We start from the raw sequence: 27,070 nt of genomic DNA, 5'->3' as shown, positions 1-27,070 counted from the left end.
AGGACACTCTCAAAGTAACACCAAATAATAAAATATATCAGAAACATCAGACCATATGAATAAGTGCATAAGGAAAATGGAATAATTTCTTATATTAAAAAGGTGAGTTTTTCAATCTAATTCAACAAAACTAAAATGCAAAAGCTAAGTTTTAATTTTACTGATAGGTATATAATTATATTTTTAACAAACTCCAACCTACTTTTCCAGTGGCTTATAAGAGCATCTTAGCTTCAGGCCAACTAAATCAGAGAAAATTATAATATAGTACATAAGCATAGACAAAAATGTCAGTAAAATATATATTGCAACATCTATATTCCTATGATTATAATAGACGGTACCTATTTTTTTGTGTGAACACTGCTGATACTCTGAAGCTGAGAAGAACAAAATTACTATAAAGATAATGGTTGCATATTTTCAGTAAGAACAACTGTCAATGCTATTACCATACAAAAAAAACCCTTAAATAACTGCAAGATTAACTTTTCCTTTATTAATTTTATCCATAAATATAATTTTAAAAAGTAATATGCCCTGAAGGCAGTGACGTCAAATAGAATAAAAGATCAAATATTTGGTAGGCATGATTTGGAATACTTTTTGAATATATGTTATACTTTTTTCATTCAAAACTCCAAGTCACAAACATACACATTGCCATGAAGTAACTTAAAGCCCTGCTAATTTGTGGCTATTTGCTTTAAATTCGCAGGTTGCTGCATCCACTGATGTCAATGCGGATATCTACAGATCGGTTTTGCAGATGAAGAGGTGGATATGGAGGTCAATTTTGTATCTGCTAAGGGTTCTATCCATCTGTCCTCTATAGGCAAGGTGCACTAGCTGTAGAGCTTGCTTTTGATTTTTCAGTTCAATGGCTTAACTGAAAAATAAGATTTTTGTTTGATTTGGATTAAACAATTTTTTAAAGAAATTTCGTTTTTCCTTAACTACATTTCTTTCTCTTCGGTTTAATTTTTTGATCTTTTCTTTACTTTTACAATTTTTTAAAACAAATCTCTCAAAACTTCATAATGAAATGTTTCAAAATAACAAATAAAAATATTTCAGACTGAAAAATTGAAAAAAATCCAAACCCCAGAACTAATAAAAAAAATCTTCTCATTGGACTGAAAATATTTGTCAAATTTGACTTGACATGATAAATAACTTGGACAGGAAAATGCATTTTATACAAAAACTGTTCACCACCCTCCCCAACAAAATTTTGAGTTGTATCTCTCATAAAAGTAAAAACCATATGTAGGATATCATCAGTTATAGTGAGCAAATGCTCTAGTTAGCTCCCCACTCCTCATAAAACCAACAGAATTCACCTAGACATTCAACAGGCTTTAACCAAGTGTCTCACAACAGGCTATTAGATAAAGTTGTCATGGGACAAGTATTGCCCCATATAGGAACTGGCTAGTAGAAGACAGTAGTAATTAGGGTTGCCAGGTGTCTGGTTTTCGCCCAGACAGTCCGTTATTTCTGGCCACTGTCCGGGTTAAACAAAAAAACAAACAAAAAGAAAACAGAAAATACCAGACATATTTTCTGTTTTACTTGGATAGAAGGCTGGCGGGGACATGGTTCCCCTGACACATCTGGCGGGGAGAAGCGAAAAGCATTGGGAGTCTTAAAGCCGCAGTGACCTTTTTTTGATTCTCGCTTTTTTTTTTTTTCTTTCCCTCAACAACTGTAGTATCTCAGGTGGTTTTTTTTTTCTTTTTTTGCTCAACCAAGTTTTTTTCCTGCCATGTTTGGGATTTTGGGTGAAAGCATCTGGCAAGCCTAGTAGTAATAAACAAACAGTAGTAATAGAAGGTTAATTTTATCATGGCAAAAGATTAACCGTGTGATGCTGTAAAGATTCCAGTTTAGGATCAGTAATGTTTAATGTGTATTTTTAATTAATGGGAAATGGGAGTGAGCAATGAGATGGCAAAATCAGCAGATGACAGTATTATTCAGATTAGTTGACAATGGAAAACTCTGGGGATTTTTTTTGTTTTTGTTTTTGTTTTGAAGCCCTCCAACCTGCTCCTTAAGACTTTATAAACAGGTGTCTAGGTTCACATGCCATCATCCCATCTGTACTCAGAGTTTACTGGAATTATCAAAAACTGCAGAATGTTATCTTCATCCCTTCTAGCCCCTTCACCTGGGTCTCACTTTCTCCCTGCTCATTTTCTAACATCTTTTTGAAGATTTCCTTCGTTCAAGCATATTTTTATATTGACTTATAATCTATATATCATCTTTCCTTTAAAATTAACACTCCACATTTATTTGGATTTAAATTTTAAGGACAGTATTACTATAGAGTTATATATTTAGTCTGTTAACAGCTATAAATGAAAATGCTGCACATTTAAACAAAGCCTTAGAGACACAATCTTAACCACAGTACAGATTGTGCGCCACCATAATATTTTATTACTGTCAATTATTATTATAATGAAGAGGAACTCAAATGTTTGAGATGAGGAACCTATAACCCTCACACATCTTCTCAAGTGGCCAAGAGAGTTCTATGGTAAAATCATCTAGTTAACTTTGAAAATGTTAACTAATTTGTAATACTATCCCCCACAAAGGAATGTTTATCCAAAGATTGGAATATTGCTATTTACAAAGGCTTTATTTTAAAACAACAATTGAAAGCTCCAGCTAGTAAACAAGTTCAACTATTTTTGGTAATAACCTTGTTTTCTTTTTGTCCCTTTCCTAAAATTGGCTTCCTTTTACTGGCACTTTACCTGCAACTGGTGGCTTCTTACCAGGCTGCCATCAAAGTTGCTCTGTAAATTGGATCACTGGGGGATACAAAAAAGCAAGGTGACTGGCCACTCTTGGGATTCTTACTGACACAGAAGTGCCATTGCCATGCCACAGATTGTTCTCAACGAAAACATTGACTGCTTCCCGGCATACATCTTACATGCTTTTTCTTCCACATGCTCTCATTAAGTCCCATCTTTTCATTTACATCTGGACTTTTGCTGCCTTTCCATTTGCCATATTTCTCATAGAAGAATTAAAAATTGTATTTACATTCCAAGTTAAGGCTAACACATGTAAGTATGATAGGCAAATTAGTAGCAGAGTTAATGTTTGCCAGTGCTTAAGGTAGTGGGTTGGGACTAAAGGTCTGGCAGCTAGCATTCTTGGTGTCCTCTATTGTTAAGGAACCTTGAGAAATATCATGACTTCCTTGTGCCTCAGTTTCCCTATACGTAAAATCAACAGAAATACTTAGGTGTGCCTTAAGAGTAGTGTGAGCCTTAAATATTTCAATAAATGTTCAGAAAAGTCTTCATGATCCCCTGATGAAAAACGTGATGCAGTCAAAACAATTTTTTCATGATGAAAACTGTTAAAAAAAATTGACCTGTCCCACAAAAACAAATTTATAAAAATTTATTTAGTGCTCAAAAACAATGGTGATGAGGGGAAGCCATGGGAACTGAAGTCTTCCATTTAACCTCAGAAGAGGTATGGCACAGCAGAAATAGTACTGGCATTCACATAACAGGGGGTAATCTATTGCTCTATGATATGATATAAATCAACTATGGAGAGATATAGTACAAACTTCCTCATGCTGACAAACCAGCGTTGCTCAGGCTTGTACCGCATGGCTCACTTCCCCGGGTGAGTGTAATATCATCCATGGCCTTTTCAAATCTTACTTTCTACTGACACTGCAAACAAGAGTGCCAGCTGTGTTTGAATTTTTTGTGATGTAGATACTTATCCAGTAGAAACCTAGCTAAGACATATGGCATCTAAAAGCAGAAAATGGTCATACAATCTATCATACACACAATCATGCATCATTAGTAGATGGAACAAAAATCTCAAAATGGAAAAAAACTCTCTACATTTCTAAATGGCTAATGACTGTGCTTTCAAAATAAAAGTCTGCTGTGGTGAGAGGTAGTTTCTGAAAGAAGTAGTATACAAGATTTTGGTCCAAAGAAATTACAATATATAACTCACTGTGACAATGTGTGGAATGCTATTTGTCTACCGCAGGGACAGGCAATAATTTTTGCAGGGGGGTCATTTAATGAATTTTGTTATAGGGCCATGGGCCAGGTCCTGCCCCAGAAGAGGCGGGGCCTGAAGCATAAGGGGTGGAGCTGGGACAAGCCTCCTCCCAGAGCTGTCTGGGGCTGGAGGCTTCAAATTAAAAATACAACAGAAAGCTTATGGCTTCGCTGCTACCCTGTTGCTGCTACCCCGTTGCCTGGCACCCAAGGTTTCTGTGTCTATTTAAACGGCTCACAGCTCTAGCCTCTGTCACAATAGTGAGCCATTGAAATAGGATCCTATAACCTGGAAATGGGGTGGCATGAGCAGCAGGAGATAAAAAGAAACCAGATCCAGTCGGCAGGCCAGATCTAAGTGTTAGATGAGCTGGCTCCAGTCTATGCTCTGCATCTTGCCCAGACCTGGTCTACTGTATATTGCAGACTATAGCTCGAGCCTCCTCAAATCATTATACAGGAATGTATGATGTCCATTCTACTTTGCATAGTTTTTTCTGCCAGATATGGAAGTAGAAGTCACTTGCAAACACATGATTTGCTCAAGTCCAAATTGGTGGGATGTGGTAGTGGTGGTGGGACAGCAACAAAGCAAAGGAATTTTTACATAGCTCTAATTGCAAGGTATGCAGGCAAGGTTAGTCATACATGAAAAAGAAGCAAAGGAATGATTACTGAACTGGTAACTCAAATGTGTATTAAAAAGGTTCCATGCATCTTTTTCTGCAAAGAATATTTCAACAGAAGAATTTTGTCCTACGAAGATGTAAGCAAATTGAAGTGAATCATCAAGGAGAAAATCACTTGTGTTAACGTCAAAACAAATCATACTCCTCACCAACGTCTTTAATGTATTGCTTTCATGCAAATACTGATTTTGGAAGCCATTAATATCCTTCCTCAAAAAAAAAAAAAATCAAACAAAACCAAAAAAGAATTCCAATTTGTCTATGTTTGTTTGCTGTTGGACTCCAAATGCATCAAACTTGCATCAGAATTAAGTTTGCATAATTAAAATAGAAAGAAAACATTTACTTACCAAAATAGAATTAGGTCGATAATTATGTGAATATTTTTCAGTGAAGAATTCTGTATTATGGTCCAGTCTCTGATGTCCTCCATAATCTGGTGCATCAGAATCCAGCACAATTTTATACTTAAAAACAACTTATTAAGGAATTATTACTGTTGTTAAATGTAGACATAATTTATGAGATTGCACATCAATATATTCCAACTTTCTTTTAAGATATGAAACCAGGCAGGAAGGAGGAGGACAGAAAAATGGGGAAGAGATAGTAAATTACAGAAATTCCACACTTGTATCTTAGTATTTTCTTTTACACTAATTTCTAGCACTTCTTTGCTCTATTTATTGGAACTTTCATCTTATGGTAGATTGCTAGGAAAACACAAATGTGATCTACTATTCTTGCGGAATTTCCGGTCAGTGATATATTTTTAAAGATATTTTTAAATACAGGAATTTTAGCTTAGGCAGATATCTGATTAACTACTCCAATTGTGCAGTGGAACAAACAAACAAAAGGTGAATTGGACTAAAGCCAGTAGTTTTTAAAGTATCTCGAGAGCAACAAATAGACTATTGTGATTTAGTGGTATATTATCATCTTAAAACTGGGCCCAATGAGTCCTGGATCAAGTGGGTTAATTTGATAATGATGAAAATATATAGTTTTAATCCGAATGAATTGTTACAAAATTAATAAATACAACTCTGTTCAGAGATACAGCACAGAAACCTTTTTATATTGGGGACAAATGAGTTTGTTAACTACAAATATTTGAAAAAAACATAGCAATGTGTCCAGACACAATTATATAAATCAAAGAATATAGTTTATTCCCTGGGTATAACATGCTGTTTGGATTGGTTCATAACTATGCATACCTGCCACACGGCAGTTGATCAAAAAGCAGGGCAGAGACCTCAAACTGGTCGTATCTTCTATAATTAGATTTCACCAATCTAATAAAAAAATGTGAAACTCCTAAAACACTAACAATCTTACCATGGAGTCACATAGTGCCCTGGGGCTCTCCAGTCTATATTGCCATTCAGACAAGATGGACTCAATGATAGCTGATTGCCATACTCTAAAAATCAGTAAAGATAAAAATTGCTTCTAGTACCAAGAGACTTACTCCCAAGATAGCACATGAAAGACAATGCTTGTAGCCAATCCTATAGCAAAACCAACTAAGGATTTATTAACTAGGAAAATGAAATGAGAGTAATTTACAGGTTAAAGCTGACAAGATACATACACAAACGAGTTACAGTCTATGGTTCCAAAAGGTAGCCATTGCAATCAGTCAACACTAAATGTCTTTTAGGGCTAACCTAAGTTGATCCTGCGAATTTCTATTTTGTTTCCTAGCTCCAGCCCTGCGACAGTCAAAACATCAGAAGAGGGATGACAAATGTTCTTATTCCTCTGTTTTATTTCCTTCTTACAGCATTCAAGATGATGGGATGGTACCTTCATGGCTGTGAGATTGCCATGAACAAAGTCTTAGAATTGTAACGTTCCACAATGGCTTGTTTTTCTTGAAAAGTGGTGGAACCACTCCTCCTGCTTAGGTTCACAAGTTCAGTGCAGGCATTTTTATATTTATAAAGTAAAATTTACGTATCACCTTAGTTTATGGTATATAGGCATTCCATACAAGATTAATGCAGCAATTTACAAGTATTTTAGACTCTAACCACATCCTTACAAGTCTAACATCTTAAATAATACTAACACAAATTAAGATGGCCTAATTCCCAGTATAAATTTGTCAGTGCTTAGCGGATAGCTACAGCATTGGCAAGACCTGGCACCTGGTCTGCTCGTGTGACAATAACAATTACTAAGAAATAGACAAAGAAATGGACTAGCATATAAAATAAATTAGCAGTATATGGAATTACATATGGTTTTTTTTCCATAAAATAAAATAACTGAATCTAGATGGAAAAAAAGAAAAAAATCTATTTGCATGTCTTGCAAACAGCCACAAGGGTGAAATATATATAACAACTTTAGCTCTGCGCTGTAGTGTCTACTATAGCCATACAATTAAGGCATTTACTGGATGTGGCCCCAGATTAATATAATCAGGGATCATATTTAGTAGGATGCCTTAATTGTAACAACACAGTTGTTGCACACACTACTGCACCAAGTTTAGGTCCCTAGGGGGGCTTTAATTGTGTATTTCTATACATTACCATGTTTGCATTTCTTCTAGCTGTAAGCTTAACTTTTCACTTACAGAATTTGTGAAGTTTTGTTTTGTATGGCTTTAATATTTTTGGCCTTTAAGTTACAGAAACATAGTTTCAATCTTAGCTCATCTGTGACATTTTTGGTTGGAAGTATATACAGCGGACAGAAATATGTCTGAGTGTTTTGTAATCCGCCCCCTTAATTTTAAACCATAGAAGAAACTTGTTTCAATGGAGACCTACACTAATAGGATTAGAATAGAGTAAAGCCATGCTTTTTCATTCAATGACTCTTAAACCGCTCTAAGGCATCTCTATTTACTCATCCTTTCAATGAAAAGCCTACTCAACGTCTAAGGATTTTGATGTTAGCAGAATTACTATCATTTATATCTTTTTTCACTACTCTCTTTATATCAGCTGATGAACCTTGGACATTTTTCTTCAAAGTTACAAGACACTTGAATTGACAGGATTGTAACAAGACAGTCAATGACAACACAAAAGCAGACCAAACTAGAAGTAAATTAAATGTTATTTTGGAGATATTTCAGATCATTCCATTCATGAATTCTTCTTTGAAAGGAAGAAAGATCATTATCAGAAAGGCTAGAATATGTCAAAAGCAATTAAGTTTTTAATTAGGGACACCGATGACCTCCATGTACAATATTTCCTGTAGGAAAAAGGATGCACTGGAGTGGGAAGAGAAAAGAGAGCCTGAGATTGCTAAACTACTGGGTGCTTTCTAGAAGATTTATCCAGCTAAGATGAACACAGAACACAGAGCATGCCCTAACAAAAATCTCTCTCTTTTTTGGAATGTTAGCTAAATGGTACTTTATTGCCAGCTTTGATCCACAAAGCCTTAAGTTACAACGGTACACTTGCACAACTATATCTGCTCCTTTATTTTAGAAATATGTCCAAATTATCCGTCATTTGTTGTCACAAACCACATAAATAACCATAAACTACAACTTCCAGTGGCTCTCTCTGATACCTTTTCAGGCCTAACCTTGGCAAAGAGACTGCTGCCATGCCACTGTATATTTTATGAACATGGCAGGAGAATGTCTCCCTCAAGCATTTCAATCTTTGCTTCTATGATCTACAATATACATTAACATTCAATAATTTATCAACATTGCTGAAAGCTTTCACATCTTTAATGATTCCTTTAAAACTATTTCCAGCAAATGTAATCTTCATAGCTGTTATTATTAAAACAAATTATCCCATTTACTTAATTGAGGATATGAAAATATCTCCAGCAATGTTTATATAGGAAGTAAACACCACTCTCTCTCCTCAACCCATAACAAACATCCATACTATTATGTAGGTTCTTGTTAATGTGAAGCAAATGTGTTTTAAAATCCTAGCAAATTACACATTTCTTTAGGGATATGTATAGTTTGGTAAACATCGTGATTCTCATTCCAATTTAAACTTCATAGGGAGCTGGATGATCATCCAAATATGTGAATGCTGCCTTCATTAAAACTTTCAATGGCAGCTATACCTTGTAATTAAGTGTGCAACAAAAGTTTTGTACACATTATAGACTCTTGTTTCAGCTACAAAGTGTTGGGAATACTCACTTGTGTCCGGATTATGAAATAAAGCCTGGTTTCTGTTCAGTTGGATGCCTTGACTGTAAATGTCCCTAAAACAAAACTGAGAAAAGCAGCAAAACCCAGTGAACGGTTGTATACAGAGAGTTTGAATTGAAAGTCTGTCATTATCAACCATGTTAATTACTGAATTACTATGCTTTTATGATGTTTTGAAATACATATTTTAATGCAAGTATTTAAAATTTAATTTTATGGATGCTCACTATCATATGAAACACCACAAAGTAAATGCAAATCATATAAAATAATTTGCATTTTATTCCTCAACTTTTAAACAAACAGATTTCTACTATTATGAAACATACAAGGTAAGAGAGGCAATTTCTTTTATTGGACCAACTTCTGTTGGAAGATGCATTCTTGTGAGCAACACAGAATTCTTCCTTCAGATCTGGGGAAGGAAGCAGAGAGTGACTAAGCTAAGAGCTCTTCTTTAGGCCGAGTTGATCAAAACTTGCACTGACCTGCTGTAAAAAGATGCAACTCACAGATTATAAACTCTTCAAAAAGTAACTATTCCTTTCCATGCCATCTGATTTGGTTCATGTACACACACAATCACAAATTAAATATAGTCAAAATAACTTGTTCTTCTATATCAAAGAGGCCAACTAGGCAGACTTTTTAATGGGAGGTTCCTTATCAAGACTTTTTCCCTCATCTGGGCAATATCACATTTCTCAGATGTATTGCTTTAGAGAAAAATTCTCTCATTCCTACTAGCCAGTCCAATAGTTTAAAGTTTACTAGATGCAGAAGGAAGGCTGATATGCACAGCCTATACTATCATGCAGGAGGGGACTGAAAATAAATGTGCTCTAGAAGAGGAGCAATGATGTGTGAGAACTCAGATCTTGCATTACTGATTACAGAGAAACTCGAGATCCAGTCCCAGGAATGAAGAGGAAGATGAAGACGAAGGAGATAATTCATCACCCACCCACAAATAACCCCAGAATACAGCCTGATCACTTTGCCTGAACACCCTGAGGTCTCTGCCACATGTTCTTTCACCTCTATTTTAACCAAGCGATGGAATTAATGCAGTGTTGCCATTAGAATGGCCCTCAAGACAAAGCAGTGAAGAATAATATAAAAAACAATACAGTAAGTGGGGAAATCTATGAAAAAGGTGTGTTGGTAGAACAATATGCAGGAAATGAATTCAGGACTTTTATGAGTAAACAGGAAAAATCATTATGTTCCCCAAGGTATCTTCAATAAGACTGAGCAGTACCGGAACTGTAGTTAAAGTTTCTATAAAATGCAGGAAACTAGGTTAATGCAACATTTCAGCTCAGATTTTAATCATACAGAAGATAGAATTTGCTGTTCAATTTATAAAATAACTATATATTTTGCATGCCTGCATAAATGTAGCATTTTCTAACCATATATCTGGAGTCAAAGATTTTTAAAAAGCACATTTTTCTCTCTTCATACCTAAAAACACTTGACAGTTAACAGCTGACAAACCCCAATCCCTGTATGCATTTTTAAATAATAACGTATAGCTTAGTAATACTTTATTAAGCTACCACTTCTTGACTGAAAGCAGGGAGAAGGGATACTATTCCGAGGTCAAAAGTAGGACAAAGAAATCAGCAAAGTGTTAGATCAAAAACCCTGCTGAAAAATTGCCACCAGTCAGACAAAAGAAAAAAGCCCTTTTAAAGATTGAACTTGGGCTACGGTTTCTGCAAGAAGTGACTAGGGAGCAAGAGTCATGACAAATGAGTGCAACAAGGGAGCAGCCACAGTGAGAGTCACAGGGGCAGAAAGAAAGAAACCTTTGATATTTTAAGCAGCCCAGGGGTCAAACAGGCTCCTGTACCTGATGAAGGTGGCAGTATTGGTGTAAAAAGCAACAGCAGAACTCTCTTCACTCATTCGTCTCTTACTGGCCACATATCAAGGGTACCACCAGGATAGAAAGCTGTATGCTTGATTTTCTCAATATCTTGAATGTGAAACAGTCTAAGGATATATCTTTGTGAATCCCAGCAAAGACTAATTATGGAACAGAAATATTGATTGTTGTAGTTTTGTTTTTCTAGTTATTAAATTTTTATCTGGGCTTTAAAAAAAATAAAGGACTTCCTCTTTATAAATATGAGTGCTCCATCTGTATATTAATTTCAGCAGTCAGCCTTCTTTTTTCATTTGTGTTTTGCTGTGGACAGATATTCTAGTGGATTGTTCTGAGCATTTTTCACATCCCATTGCATGTTCTGCAATGTGTTCTTGGTTATATCAAATGTCACCCTCTCATTATATAGCATTCATCAAGTGGAAATTTCTCTGAAATACTTCCTGATGTTCATAAGACTTCCCAATATCCCCTACCCCTTCTTCTCTTGACTTGTCATGTTTTATCATGTAGGAGGCAGTGATCTCTTCATAGAAGAGACAGCAGTATTAGTATTATACATTCTTTACGATTTAGTAATCAATTAAGATACTTTACCTATTTTTGCCCTCTAACTCACCCTGGTCAAATTCTGAGTCCTCATCTATAACTTAGTCTATCGTCATCCATCTATTCAAGAGTGCAATATCTCTAATACCTAGATAGAATTGATCGAGAAATGGTTTCCTTTCTTGTCACATTCTTCAGGTTGCTTTGCTTTTCATCATATCCATTCCAGTTCTGGATGTAAACTTCTCTGTCTCTCAGAGGCAACAACTCTGATTTCCTCCAGCAAATTACCTGACATTTGCATTTCCCTGTCATCCTCTAGAGGGGACATTTGTGCAGGTGTCTTCAAAAATGAGGATTTCAGCTTCTGCATTTGACTATTTGAGCTTATTTGTTAGGAACTAAATTGCTCTTTTTAATGACAACGTAAAATTTAAAAAGATTAGAAACGAAAATTAGAAATTTTCAACCCTCCTTAACTTGGGATTGTGCTGTGGGACAGTCTACTTAAGTCTCTTTGATAATAATAAATTATGTGCACTGTCACATGAACTGAAGTCACTACGTTGCATTCCTATCTGCAAAATAACGGGATGTACTATGTATTCTAAAATAAAAAGTTATTTAACATTCTTGGGTTATAAGATTCTGCAATATTTCCATTATTTTTTTCTCATAGACTTTAGTTGTACTTACGTTCTTTTTTTATTTGGACAACATTGATTATCTTTTTGTACAAAGTATCTAAAGTTTTCTTTCACCTACCCCAGACTTGAAAAATCTAGAAAAAATTGTAAAATTTCAGAAACCTCAATTTACTTAGAAGACTTGATCTTAAATCTTTTTTTCGTGCAAAAAAAATTAAGAAATATGATGAAATCATCTTTGGTACAACCAATAAGGTGAATTACTAGAAGCTGTCTCTAATGGAGGGAGATGTGCAAGTAAAACTTAAGAATAGGTAAGCACATTTAATAGAAAAGCCTTAAATATAAATCCAGGAATAGGTTCCTGAAACAACTGCAGAGATAGCTAGAAAACTTGTCTATAAGCAAATCAAAATTTGCTTCAGGAAAATGTTATATATAGCAGAAGTCCATGTTTAATTATGAACATTACATCTACTACTTAAGAATTCCAGAAGAACTACTACTATGTGTTAAAATACAAGAATTACTGTAATTAGTTTTGAAGATCTAGAAGGCTTCAATGTGTGACTACACCCTTAAATCAGCAATTAAACTAGATCAAACTTGCTTTGTCCCATGGGATCTTATAAAGTAATCTACAGTAAGCGTCTCTTAATTGGCAAAATACATGCAGGCAACTAATGAGACTTGAAAATGGAATAGTTTATTGAACATCCCAAAGCGTATTTAGGAAAAGTAAAAAATTCTGCAGTTTTTACTCGGCACAATGTTATACAAGTAGACAATATAAGAAGGCCTTCTTGTTTCATACACAATTATATTTAAAAAAATAAATCACATATTTAAATAGAATTAGCCTTTCTGAATCACCACCACAGGAATGTGGAAGTACAGTATTTAGCATACCTGTGATACAGAAGCAAAACTTTAAATCCCATTCATAAGGAGAAGTAAAGATGGGAGCTGGGAAGAGGTGGTGCTAGATATTTGCAGAACTGTTAAGTGCCATGAAACTGGTCTTTCTTCTTAGCTCTTTTAAACATCTGCTCTTTCCATCTCTCACCAACTCCCATCCACCTGTTTTTCCACAACCCAGGGACCACCAAAGTCAGTGCCAGCTGACAAATCCACAGACAGGCACAATGAATGCACATGTCCACTTAATGCTTTACATCAGAGGTTCTTAACCAGTGAGGTGTGCCTTCCCAGAGGAGATGTGAAGGGAATACAAGGGAGGTGTGAGGTGCCTCCCAGAAAATGTTTCGCAATTGCCTTCTCACTGGATAAAATTCTAAAGTTTAGATTTCTTCATAATTAATATTATGAATTAAAATTATAAGCCAGACACCAGTAGAGCCTTGGGTTCCTCTAGGTCAGAGAGTAGCCCTGCTGGCTAGCTTGGTCAGGCCTCGGCGGCTCAGGCAGGGAAGCCTTCGCTAGCCTGAGGGAAGGTTGCTGTGGGAGGCCCAGGCCAGGTCTTAGCCTCTTCAGCCAGGAGCTCTGGGCAGGCCTCTTGTCTCTCTCAGAGGCTGGGCCCCGACTGAGCTCCCTGGCAAAGTTCTTATAGTCCTAGCCCTGCCCCTTAGCTTCCTGTCAGGTGAGGAGGCGGGGCTAGGCTGTGCACAAAATGGCTCCCGGGGGGTGTGTATATGAAGTTCACTTCCAAGGGTGGTGTGAAGGTAAAGAGGTTAAGAACCCCTGCTTTACATGGTTTCATGGCACTCCACTAAAAACACATATAGCCCTGTGTTTTACCGGGAATAGGCAGAGCACCAGGCTGTGGTGTGGATATCAGAGGAGAGAGAGAGAGGGAATATTGTTGGGGACAATGGGAATCTATTGTACAAAGAAAAAAAATTACATACCCTCCTCCACCCCCACCCACCAGCATAAAAGTCTAATTCCTACAGCAGCTCTAAGTCTTCATAATTCTGGTCTACTCAGTAAAGATGCTCCTTCCCCACATGTGTGTCTCCTGGAACTTCCTTTTGGAATTTGAAAGTTCCTGATACCTCTTTGTCCGGCTCCCTGCCAATGTCCAGATATATGAAGCTAGTAGAGAGTCACAAGTCACTTCAGCCTCTATGCTTGTAGCCCTGGACAGCACTCAGTCCAGCTCACCACAGCATGGCCATGTGCTAAATCCTCTCCTGGGGAGCCTGTTAGGAGTCCTTCACTCTCTGGTAAAATCAGCCTAAGGTGCTCCATGTGCTAATGGCAGTAGGATGGTTCTGTCCTTCAAGACCACTAGTGGTGTGTATGGGGGAAGGCATCAGGGACATCTTACCTTTGGCTAAAGGTCAGGCACTAAAAGGTTTTGTGGGAAAAGAACCAGGAGGTCCATAGATAAGTAAAGTAACCTGGTATACAAACCTCTCTTGTGCACACTGCACTGTAAATAGGCACATGGCCATGCTACAGCTGATAGGTGTATGGACAGAGATCCATATGTGTGCTAACTTGTGTGCACTAAACTGACCATGCTTCTGGCTTCAGGTGTAAACAATAGAGGGATTGTGGCACAACAGTGCACATGTATCTGCATATACTCAAAAGTGTGAATGCACTTGCAGAGTGGGATGCGTTAGGTGTTTAATTTCTTTTAGCACTTTTGAAAATCCCAATCTTGCCCTTTGAAGAATGGGATTAGTCGATCTTGTATCAAAATGAACATTCAGTTCTCTAATCTCACCTAAGCAAGATCATCCACAACCAGCAGCTGGCACTTGATCAATACTCATGACCTACATAAAGTGGCAAGATATTACAGAATATCAGGCAGCAATATTAACTAGCTAATTATATCAATCTCCAAATTCACACATCAAAATGCTCAATGTGAGTCAACATCATAGAACAGAGAACAGAAATAAAAATTAGTAAAAAGCAAGCCTCACAAATGTGTAGATTTAACTAAATCTATCATTAACTGACCAAGAGTTCTCTTACTTCCTAAATTTAGACCATTCAGAAAGGCAGTTTCTAATGGCATTTGATTAGTACAACTACAATTCAAAATTAGGAAGCACATTAAGCAAAAATAAAGTTCCCTAACATTTGTCTCATGCTCTAACTAAAGCTTCAACAGCTAACTAAAGTTTGGCTAACATTTGCTATGTAAAATGTAGTATGTTCAAAACTACAATATTTAAATACTGTATGTTTTTCTGTATCTTAAGAGTCTACCTCTGTCCTCCTATTATAACCAGTAATTCAAGTTTATATTGGACATTAAGCTAATTGGCTTGATTGGAATTTATGCAAGAAATGAAAGAGCAACATTTCCACTGGAGAGTTTTGGAACTTAAAATTCTTCTTTGACAGAGTTTTCATCTGCTCACTCTGAGGACAAGACCCGGGTTTGATCTGAGGAGACTCTAGTCCAGCACCCTTTGGTCTGGTAACATCCGTGGTGCAGAATTATTTTAATTAGCCAGATCTCCACTTTTCACAGATGTAGCCAGGTTTCCCGTGGCCCCCCAAAATTTCCCACCAGTCCTAGTTCTCCATGTTCTGTTCTGATATTTGTTCTATAAGAGCCCAGTTAGCAGTGGCTTTTGCCAATGCTGCTAAACTAGGGGTGGGCAATAATTTTTGATGGGGAACTATTTCAAGAATTTGGAAAGTGGTCAATGGCTGCACTTTTCCATATTAATGCAGGAGGTGCAGAGTCTGGGTTGGAGTTGGGTGCAGAAGGGAACTTAAAGAAAGGGACTGGGGCATAGGAGATGGTGTGGAGTCTCGGAGGGAGTTTGGGTGAAGGGGGCAGTTGTGACCTGGGTTAGGGGACTAGGGTGGAAGAATCTGGTCTGTGACCTAGAGGAGGAGGCGGCTGTAACTTAGGGGATGGGTACTGGGGTGCAGAAGGGAAGCAGAGGGTTTGGATTGAGATCTGGAGAAGGGGATTGGGATGCAGAAAGGAGACACAGGGTTTGGGCTGTGTGAGGAAGGGGATTGGGGTGAAGGATCTGGGGACAGAAGATTTGGGTTATGTAGGGCAGGGGTGCAAAGGGTTGGGGTATCCGAGGCAGACTTTGGTGAGAGACTTCCCTGCTTGATTTCCAACCAGCAGACTTCTCAAACAGACTCCCTGACTGCCCCACACTCACACTGGCTGCAGGGGTCATGTGGATTTTGAACAGCTACAAACGTGAAAGGTGCTTTGCAAGCTGTATCACAAGATGACTCACAGTTGTCCGAATCAAGCCCTAGCAGCTTTTTCTCCGCAGCATACTGGGTTGGGGGAGGGGGGGGCGTGGCGGTAGGGAGGTGAGAGAGAACATGTAGGGAGTCTGCCTATGGCTCTCTGCTGTGTCTGCAGGATGGATCCAACAGCTTGGTGAGCTGGAACTGTCCTGTGGAAGATATTTTGCCCAGGCCTGTGCTAAACAACATTGACCTCTCATGATCTATCAAATTTTCAGGTTCGGTACCAATCAGGTCCCAAAGGTGCCAGACTAGAGAGGCTCAAATAGAGGAAGGAATGGCATTCGTTTTGACTGGTTCAGAGGTTCTTGTGAACACTGAGTGAATTTATATTTTGTTTCTCATAAGTGGCTCTTTGTGAACCTAGAACTGTTGGGCTAGATAAATTAAAACAACATATATCTACGTTTTAAATGTTTATATTTACAGAATATCAGATCAGGCCTATGTTGCTCTCATATTTTGTACACAAATAAATGCACACACAAACTAGATGGCTATCTATACAAAACATGTGGCTAAATGAACATTTAAACATTTCTCTACATCTCCTGGAATTTCTGTTCAACCTGTAAGCAGGAGCGGCTCGAGGAGAGCTGTCGGCAACTGGTGCCCTAGGCAGAATGCGCAATCAGCGCTCCTGCCTCCATAGCCCTCTATGGAGTGATGTCATCATTGGGCGCCGCATTAAATGCAGTGCCCTAGGCAACTGCTGAGGTTGCCTACATCCATGGGTCACCCCTGCCTGTAAGTAGAACATCAACGAAATTATACACATGTTAAAGTTAGAGGAAGTATGTGAAATAAGATGTGGAATACATATCCAAAACATATCTAAGGTACCTACTAGTTTCAGAGAAAGTTTCAGTCCTTTTGTTTATCCTATGATTGAAATCATAACCTATTTAAAAGTTTGGAATAATGAGATAGAGGGCTTTTCATAAGTTGAGTATCCAGGAAAAATGCAGCTTGGATTCAACAAAGTCTATTTGTTATAATATATTCCACTTGTTAAGCAGCAGCCAAAAAAAAGTCTGAAGGAAAATGTCAATTTTAAGTGATTTATTTTTACCTTGCAATTTTATATTCTATTGAAGAAAAAAAAAGTTAAGACATTTCCTTCACCACTTTTTAAAGGTAAAACTCTAGTCTACCTGTCTTTTAATTATAAAGGGAACCTAATCTAATTACGCCTTGACTTTGCTGATTGTGAGCTGTTTGCTTCTGCATTTTAATAGGATACTTTCAGATTTCTTGCATTTAAAGAAGATGAGCTTGTCCTGTTCCTGACCTCTGCTAAAGCAGTGCTCAAAAAAAATGGCTAATCAGTGAAGTCCTTGCAATAGGCTATTACCATAGTCTGTGGGCATTTCTGGCGATACAAGTAAATATCTAGAACAGAGGCCAAAATAATTTGAGAAATACTAAAGGGCTTAGTATTTATAAGATAGATATAAGTCAATTTGAAAGAACGTTATAACCTCCGTACTATGTGTCCCTAATTTGGGAACACCCGTAGCATAGAGCCTGTCAAGCAGAGGCAGAAGTGTGCTGCACACTGCAGCTTACCCTCCTCTCCAGCTGGAGAAAAGACAACGGAGTGACAGGCCTTTCCCTGCTTCTCCCATAGCGGTGGGGGATGTGGGGCCCTGATAAGCACCCTCTCCCATCCTTCTCACTCCCCTTCCCTTCCCTGGCCAGGCAAAATATTTAATCTGGCAAACCTTGTTTCCACAGGATTGCCAGATCAAAGAGGTTCAAGTCTATTAAAGTCTATGCGATAAGTTAAAACACAGGAAACACTTTTCCTTGCTGATTTTTCTCCTTGCACTTTTTGCCAAATTCTTCTTGTGTAGAAAGAACAAGGTTAACTACAAGGCTCTTTATTGCAAATGGAACTTGGGACACTAATCTGTCACAACCATTAAACTGCAGGAAGAATCTGACAATATTTCAACAAAGGAAAATTATTAAAGCATTACCATGTTAAAGTCTCATGGCATTCACATAGCTAAGGGAGGCTAAATGTTGATTATCCATCTATCTACAACCTGAAGCAAATTAGACAGGAAAAATGTTAGTCCAAACTGGCCAGCCCTCATAAGTACTGCTTCTGAAATGGCACAATGTATCAAGTATAATTCAAATAGAAATGTTTTTTCTATTCACTTACAACAGAAAGTGGAGAATAGCATGCAACTGTCCAATAACAAATAGATTCGTATTATTAGAATCTGATGCCTTTTTCCTTCCAAATAAAAGTTTTACATGATACATTCCAATATTAGTATTCTATATTTTGTATTCACAATATTAACTTCAACATATAAACTACCTGGATAGAATTTGGCATTTGGCTGATCCTAAATTAAGTTCTTTGTCTTCATTTGTTGTATAAAGCATGAATTCTAATAGGCAGGGACAGTTACATAACTGCACTTCAAAGCAGTCTGCAAACCAAGCAGCTACAAAGCAACATCTTTGCCTTCAGCAATCACACTTCAGTGACTCACTCAAGTGACCTTATTTGCTCATTAGAAGCTCTAGGTGCAGGTTGCAAATGTCAGAGCCTGGATTTGCATTTGAAAAAAAAAAGGCACTTCTTGCAAATTTGAATGGTAATATTCCTGAGATTTCAGGTCACATCTAATTTTATTTGCTTATCTTTATATTTAACTGAAATCATAGTTATTTCTCCTAAACCCATGCCCAAAATGAACATGCTACACTTTAGTACTCATTCACTCTAGCATGTAAGTGCGTGATACTTTTATGCCATATGGAAAAAGCAGATCTGTAATTAAATAACCATTTCCCCTGTAACATTACAATTATGTTTTCTCTATATAGGCTTCAGTAGTACATCAGAACTTGCAAAGACAGTAACTTGAACAAAGAAAAACCCATACATTTATTTAGGGATAGATGAGCTAATAGAGATTGACCCTGCACATAGCATTTCATGTCTGGCACTGATCTCACTGTTAAAATTGCAGCTAACCCTTCAATAAGCTGTTAGTAGGTGGACCCCTGGATGTGTGCACAACAGGTGGCAGCACTTCCAATATTTCACACACAAAGAAACAATATACTCCAACAATAATGTAAGCCAGAATTACCCATTTAATAAACGTGAACTTGGTGCATATAAAAGCTGATGGACTTACAGCAGTAGCACAATCATAGATACATAGTTTATGAAGCCAGAAGGGACCACTGAGTTCATCTAATTCTCTAACCAAACACTATCATACACATGGGCATTATAAACTCCTTTACAATTCCTGCCCATATACCTTTGTTCTGCTTCTAAAATCCATCATAAGGTTCTTAAGTTCTTGCGTTTCACATTGAAGTTCCAAATGAAGAATAAAAGATGGCTAGTGGACAAAACGTTCAGATGACTGAAAAACACTTAAAAGACATTTTAAGTGAAAAATGCATGGACACAACAGCCTTTTTAGACAAAAACTGAATCTTGTTGCACATGCTTTGAAGGCTAGCTTGTTTCAGGAAATACAATGAGGAGTTCTGTGGAACCTTAGTCCTGGTCTACATTAGGGAGTTATTTCAAAATAATAAGCAGAGAGCTCACACTAACAAGGCCGTTATTTAAAAATAATGGGCTAATTTTTTCAAAATCTATACTCCTGCTTTCCTTGGGGAATAATGCTTATTTTAAAATAGTTATTTTGAAATAGCAGCAGTGGCACATCCATGCTAATGCTATTTCAAAATAACTATTTCCCAGAATAATTCAAAATAATTACTCTTCAGTGCTTCTGGGGGCTCTAAGTTGAGGTTATGCATCCACATTAACTGAGCCTGCCTCAAACTAATTTTGAGGCTCCCCCATAGAGGGGACATGCTATTTTGATTTTGTTATTTCGAAATAATTTCCTAATGTAGATATGCCCTTAAACACTAACATATTTATTTGGGTAGAAGCTTTTGTGGGTGAGAAGAGTGACATTCTTCCAGATGTGTGTCCCCCATGGGTGATCCACATTAGGTCAGTGCACTGCTGCCGAGCCTCAGAGCAGAGATTTTATAGCAATGTCCCTGGGGCCATGCAGGTGTGCACCAGCAGTGGTGCACTGTTAGGCTGCAGGCATTGCTCATGCATGAGCTCCACCCCACCCCACACTCCTCAGTTACTTCTCCACCCCAAAACCATGGCTTCAGCCAGTCAGGATCCTGAAGTAGAAGGGAGGAAGGAAGGGTTGTGGAGCACCCACGGGGACACTCATTTTGAAGTATGTCAGTTACAGAGGACTATGTGACAGCTGTGGAGGAATACTATCAAGGTAGCCATGGCTTTGGGTTGAGTGTGCCCTTATGCTATCTGGAGGTGGCATGCCTGACTCTGTGTACCAGTCCGAGATCCAGGGAGAGAGTCTCTGATGAGATGGCCTGTCCCTTATTGTGGTTTGCTATTGAAACAGAGAGTCCCCATGGACTGAAGCTTTAAAAACAAAAACAAAAAAATCAGGATTTTGAGTGTATGTAGGTGAGGAAAGGACGTAAAGAGGGTTAGGATATGTGAGTAATGGTTTATATAACGTGTTAACCTGCAGAACTATTTTATTTCAAATTGTCATTAAAACATTTCTAAATAATACATATAATAAATGTTAGACTACTATAAAAGATTCAGTTAAAGTAGAAAAGGAGAAAATAAACTTCTGATTTCCCTCCCCCTCCTCCCCCCCATAAACTGTTTATGTCAGTTATTTTTGTTGGTTAAAAAAAGGTAACAATACTTCTAATGCTCCTAAAAGAAATCAAAGCACATAATTTATATCTCCTCTGGGTATATGGAATACAAGTCAGGGCTTCCCACTGACTTGCTTAGCTGATAAAACAGTTATTAATCTTAACAAAGATCCAAAAATAAACTTAACTCCTCTAAAATTGAAATGCCAATTTCACAGCCATATTTTCACTAAGGAAATTCTGAAAAAAAACCTTCTACTTTTACTAACACTGGTCTACCAGCACAAGGAATATTTGTAGCCCCAGCAAAGATTGAGAACTGGCTACCTAGGAAACGGTAAAGCTTGGGAATACTTACCCCGTTTGAAGCATGTCTAATTGACATAGTACTTAAAACATTGCTGGGAGTCAGTGACCCTTTTCCAATAATATGCCCTCTTTTGCCTTTCTTGACATCTTGCAACTTAAAGTATGAATATGGGGGGCCTTTCGGTGGCATTCGAAAAATATCTGTGCTTTGTTAATTCTAACTCCCACTTTTCCAAAATTTATTGAGACCTGGTTTCACTAAAATGGGAGATTCTGCCACACTGATAAATGCCTTGCTGGTGGAACATCCCACTTTGGTCCAGTAACGTCCCTGGTCTGTCAGGAAAACGGATGTTCCTAGACCACAGAGCCTAGGTATAGAAAAGTCTGGCTGCAGGGCAGGAGAATGGCAGCAGCAGTCAGGGAACTCTGGGCTCCAGCTGTGGCACTCCAGCCCTGGGAGCTGCAGCTGGCCAGGCAGCAGTGGGAATGAGCTGGAGCGCTTGCTGGGAGTGGCGGGGAGAGAGTACTGGTTCAGGATGGGCCATAAAGGGACAGACCTCCCCTGGTCTGGAACCCCCCTCATTCAGGACCAGTCAGGTTCTGAGTGTGTCAAACCAGGGAGATCCAACCTGTACATAAGTTATGCTTCTGTAGAATCTTTTAGGAGATTCTGTGGAGATTTTTAGACTTAATTCTACTTCTCATCTTTGGCATCTTTAATTTGAGAAGGGGGGGAAAAAAAGAGAACCTTTGTCTTCCTTATTCTTTTCTGAAGGAAAAAGAGATACTCTTGGTCTCCCATTGTTTTCTGACACAATGTCACCCAACTTTTATCAAGGCAGAATGGGACCAAAATGTAATAATTGGACCAGCATGTTTAATAATACATCTGTAACAAAGTCTCTGACTAGGAATATTTTTCTTAGAAAAAACACTAGAACATAGTGGAACAAGTGAAGCTCTAAGAACTGTAACTGAGGCCTCAAAGTCACTTCCCATGATACTCTAACTTCTTCAGCATGGTCCTTGTGAAAAAAGTCTTCTACAAAGGAGATCACCATACTCTTGCATAGGTATGCCACTACCGTGTTTACTTTTGGAATGACAAAGTAGGAAGGGATCAATTTATTGAAACCCACATGGACTTGCACATTGAAACCAATAAACAGAAGCTGTGGAATTACCTGTGTAACTGTTGTCATATGCAGCAGCAGTATAAAAAGAAATACACCCTGGATTTTATGAGTACAAATCAATGTACTATTTATAATGGGAGGAAAAATTTCTATACAACTTCTAGAACCATATTCTTAAAACAGTGACTAGTAATTCATATCAATGCAAAACCAGGTTTGAGTACTGAACCTCTGCAATCTAAGAAAGAGGCTTGGAAGCAAGGAGTGAATAAGGTAATATTCAGTTTGGATCTAATTATAGCTTACAACTGTAGAAGGCATTTGTAAAATTGCTCTACAAATTTGCAGGTCTTTTGGCTTGCAGGATAAAGTCTTACTAACTTTTCTGCTTCAGCTTTGCCATCTTTAAAATGGATTTAACTCAGAATGTATTGTTTTCCATCTGCAGACCTCAAAGGATATTATGGAAAATCAGGTAGCACAGACTAGCATTGTTTTTTGCTGATGAGTACCTGACACACATGTAAATGGAGTAATTTGCCCAAGTAAATTGTTTTCTGAAACTGTCAGGCCAAAGTCTAACCTTGACTGTAGTGTGAGAAGGCTCCTCTCAACCTTCTAGTAGAGCAGTTTCCGTACTGTAATAATAATAACAACACTTAGTGTTTACTAAAAATAAGGCATTAGAATAAGAACTGCATATGCTACTTCCTGCTACTACTTGCAATTCCTACTAGATCAACATAGTTAGGAATCAACATGTACTTTACAGCAAATGAGGTGGGTTTTTTTACTGTACACTACACAATATCGAAGAATGTAAGCTTATATTACTGATATAAAAACATTATTTCTTACTTTTTCATTACAGTTTGTATTCAAGTTAAACAAAATTAAATGATACACTTTTAACTTCTATGAACAAGCATAACAGATAAAGAAAGGATATTTTCCTGGAGTTTCAGTACCCACTCTGTATTCAGTATAGCTTTGAGATGGATGGAAATTGAATATAAAAATTAAATTTGCCCTCTCAAATGCGATGACCTTATTTGATTCATGTTTTTCACTCACAAAAGCCTGGGAAGAAAATAGATAGTTACATTTCAGTTGTTAAAAAAATAATACATTAATTATTTGTAATTAAAATGTTCAACAATAGGAAGTTAAATTCAAGCAAAGTTGCAAAGTAAATAAAAGCAAAACTGAGAAAAAGATTAATTCTTCTAGTATGCAGGTTTAAACTGTTGACATTCTCATAAGGTATGTAACTTCGTATCAAATTTCAGAGCAGAAAATTATCTTTAATTTTTAAACAGCTAAGATAGATATAAAAGAAAGAAAGAATAAAAGCCAAATACACATTTTACTGCAACAACTGAAAAAAAGACACCTGAAGAGAATTCTTTTAAAGCAAAGCTAAATTATGCATTACTGTCCACATGTTTCTTCCCTAAATTGATGGTGGTATGTTTGTTTGTTGAACTAAAAGAAATTTACAAACTCTTTCTAGTACAAATTAGCATCACTGCCACTGTGGATCATTCAGAAGCTGAACAGAAGATATAAATAAGCAGGATGCTTTTTTTATACTACAGAATGTGCATATATAGAAGGATTATTTTTCCTTCCTGCTGAAAATGGCATTGATGATCAACCATATTATGTATGACCTGCAACAAAAAACTATTCCATATAAAATCATCTTTGCACTATCCATTGTTAAAGCCACACACCAAAGAGAATAACTATATGGCCATTCCAAACACTCCTTTCAAGAGACTGGATTAGGAACAGAATATTCTGTCACACTTAGTGAATATGTGAGCAAAAACTATCATGCAGTCCAAAACTTGTTTAACATTGAGAAGCTACAGGTGGTTTACTGATGTTTCAGTTTTATAACAAAAGCTACACAGCACAGTATTCAGGTATAATTGCAAACAGCATTGGCAGCATGAAGTTCAAGAGACTATAGCATAAGATACACTAAAGTACATTGAAAATGTTTTCCTTATGACAGAATAATTATTGACATGAAAAGAAATAGTCAAAACAATTAAGACACTCCCAAAGCAATCTTTCAACTGGATTCCAGACAGAGTTTTATTATGTGCTTTAACCAGTCTGAATTAAACTTTCTAAATGAAGCAGCAAAAATAATAAGAGCTAGCTCTTTGTGAAAGTAAACAGGACACTGTTTCAGATTTTCATTATCTGCAGGAGAGACTTCAGTGACATGTTTTGACAACCTGAAATATGTAACAAGGCATCACAGTGCATAATAAAGTGCTGTTTAAAAATTTGCATGTATATTTTATGTTATTATAATTCTGCACATGTACACTACTGGTGACTAAAACATAGCAGTTAGCATATATAGCTTACCGGGGGAGATGCAAGCCAGCCAAATCTTTCTTCCAATTTATTCATATCTCTGTCAAATGCATTTAGAAATCTATAGCGAAGGTGGTGATCATCACTTAAATGAAACTGTCTCCTGGCATAATGGTAGCTCTCATTGTTTCCTTTTCTGGGGAAGTCCAACCATTCTGGATGCCCAAATTCATTACCTATATTTAAAAATATGCATTATGGAACGGTAAGAGATACATATAGACATGATTAAGAGATCCGAGAACCTGAATGCACACTTTAATATGCTTAAACAATTTCCCTACTCTAAAACATAGAATCTAATCATCTTTTTCCATACATAAAGATTCCTAGCAGTGTTAAAAAGCTCCTCAGAACTCTCAGGGGTATTAGGATTGCAGTAGATAAATGCTATGTGTTCCTATACACTTCCCCCTCCAGTGTTGATGTAGTGCTTAAATATCACCCACACCAGAATCCAATCAGGACAGCTAACTGTCAGGCTTGTGTTCCTTAACACAATACCAGTAGAGATGTAAATAATTTTGAAGGAACCATGGAACCCGAACAAGTCTCCTAGCTCTCACTAATGACTGTCCATCCCTGAGAATGTCCCATCATTATCACCTTCCCCACAATCCCTCAAGAAATAAAATGGAAGGGAGAGACACTTCCATTCCAGTTAGCAGAACACACCTGATTGGGAAATGCTGAGGTGTACCTGCAAATATTAATATTGCATATCCAGTGCCATCAGCAATTCCAGGTGATGTAGGAAACCCCCCATAGCATACTTTAGTTTAAATTAAAAAATGACTGGGAAATCTGTCTGTCCCTCACTTGCTAATTAGCTAATTACATTCAGAATATCAATCCAGTTCTGCTGGTGAACTAATTCCTATGGTCTTTGAGACCCTATCCTGAGTCCATGAAGGAGCATATAAAAGTGACATAAAAGGAATTGCTGATATTTTACCCAAATGTCTCCTGAAGCTCTAGTATGTGTTGTGTTTTGGCCCAGAGGGTATTGGAGAGAGGGGAAGGGAAGGGTGACAAGGAGGAAAAAGGTACTGAGGAAACCAAACTATCTCCTGAATACACAGTCTATATGTGCAGCAACACCTGTTGCTTCCCATAGTATTTTACACCAGGAAGATTGAGAGGACATGGCCAATTTATTGGTGGCAGATGTGAATTTGAGTTATGAAATAGACTTGTGTGAATATTCATGTTTCAAGCTACAGGTACATTAGTTAGGCTAAAGAAATGATTAAAAGAAAGAAAAGAAAAACAGTTTCAGAAAATATATAGGACAATCACAATACTATGATCTGCACTGGAATTTCATGTTGACAAATAAAATCATTACATTTCACATTCAGGTCAATATTATAAACAAAAGTCTGAAATAAATGGACCAGAATCCTGTCAGGGTTTTGACAATGGCCTTGGAATACTAGTGCATGGCACACAAGGTGTGTTGACAATATAGAGATTAAAATAAATAATAAAAAAAAGAGGTACCACTATCTAACTGACTATGCATCTAATTAAATATTTTCTTTTAAGAGCTATATTAAGATATTCTCTTCAATTGTGTTCTCCCTGTTATTTTAAATATGTTGGAGAACATGGATTAGCATTGTGAAAGATGGAAAACTCTTCCCCGCCCCTCAAAAAAAGAAAAGAAAAGAAAAAGGAACCCCCGACAGACACACCCAAACCTTTGAAGGTCAGACACTGTGTGCTGTGAAGGCAGATGGACAAGGAAATCAAAATCTGTTCATTTTAGGATAAAGTAATCAACACTGAAATATTTATATTATATAATAGCTATAGATAATATTGAATGGGTTAGACACTGATACTTCATGTTAGTATTTCTACCTTTCCAGACCAGAAGAAAGTGCATACAAATCTATATATACAATATTTCTAAATGACATGAATAGCAGCTGGTTCTTTTTGAAACAGGCAAAACAGGGCATGAACCAACAAGACTAACAGGGAAAAGGGAATTTCAGATAACGTATAAATTTAATAAAAGCATAGGTAATTTTTTGAAAGCAGGAGTTTTTCTAAAGTTGGTTCTATATCCTTTTGATGCAAACCTCAGTGGGCTATTTATCATTTTTGATACCTGCTATTTGTTTTTATGGCTTTTTTTTATTTAACAAGAGAGCCTAGATTGACTCTACAAAGCAAGACTGTCTTAACTTCAAGTAATGCAGCCATGATATCTAAAAGCTAAGAGTGATCTTTAAGAAAACGTTTGCTCTTCCATGACAAAAGAGTTTCCAATTATTAAGACAGAAA

General features: G+C 37.2%; 1 protein-coding gene across 2 annotated transcripts in view; it reads right to left on the bottom strand.

Moving 5' to 3' along the window:
* GBE1 (1,4-alpha-glucan branching enzyme 1) overlaps positions 1–27,070 on the bottom strand; it is a 255,351-nt gene that overhangs the window by 9,254 nt on the left and 219,027 nt on the right. The window contains exons 13-16 of one of the 2 annotated variants that reach the window (XR_012897753.2): positions 24,767–24,951; positions 23,330–23,458; positions 5,104–5,223; positions 2,772–2,828 (exon numbers count right to left, since the gene is read on the bottom strand). Coding sequence is in view for 1 of the 2 variants with exons in the window: in XM_075909685.2 (XP_075765800.1) it covers positions 5,104–5,223; positions 23,330–23,458; positions 24,767–24,951 (434 nt within the window). In the remaining variant the exon portion in view is untranslated. The remainder of the gene's footprint in view (positions 1–2,771; positions 2,829–5,103; positions 5,224–23,329; positions 23,459–24,766; positions 24,952–27,070) is intronic. The other variant, XM_075909685.2, reaches the window with a different exon arrangement.

Source organism: Pelodiscus sinensis, chromosome 1 (assembly GCF_052426305.1).
Source record: "Pelodiscus sinensis isolate ZL-2025 chromosome 1, ASM5242630v1, whole genome shotgun sequence".
Classification (NCBI taxonomy): domain Eukaryota; kingdom Metazoa; phylum Chordata; order Testudines; family Trionychidae; genus Pelodiscus; species Pelodiscus sinensis.
This window is presented reverse-complemented; position numbering and strand designations above follow the sequence as displayed.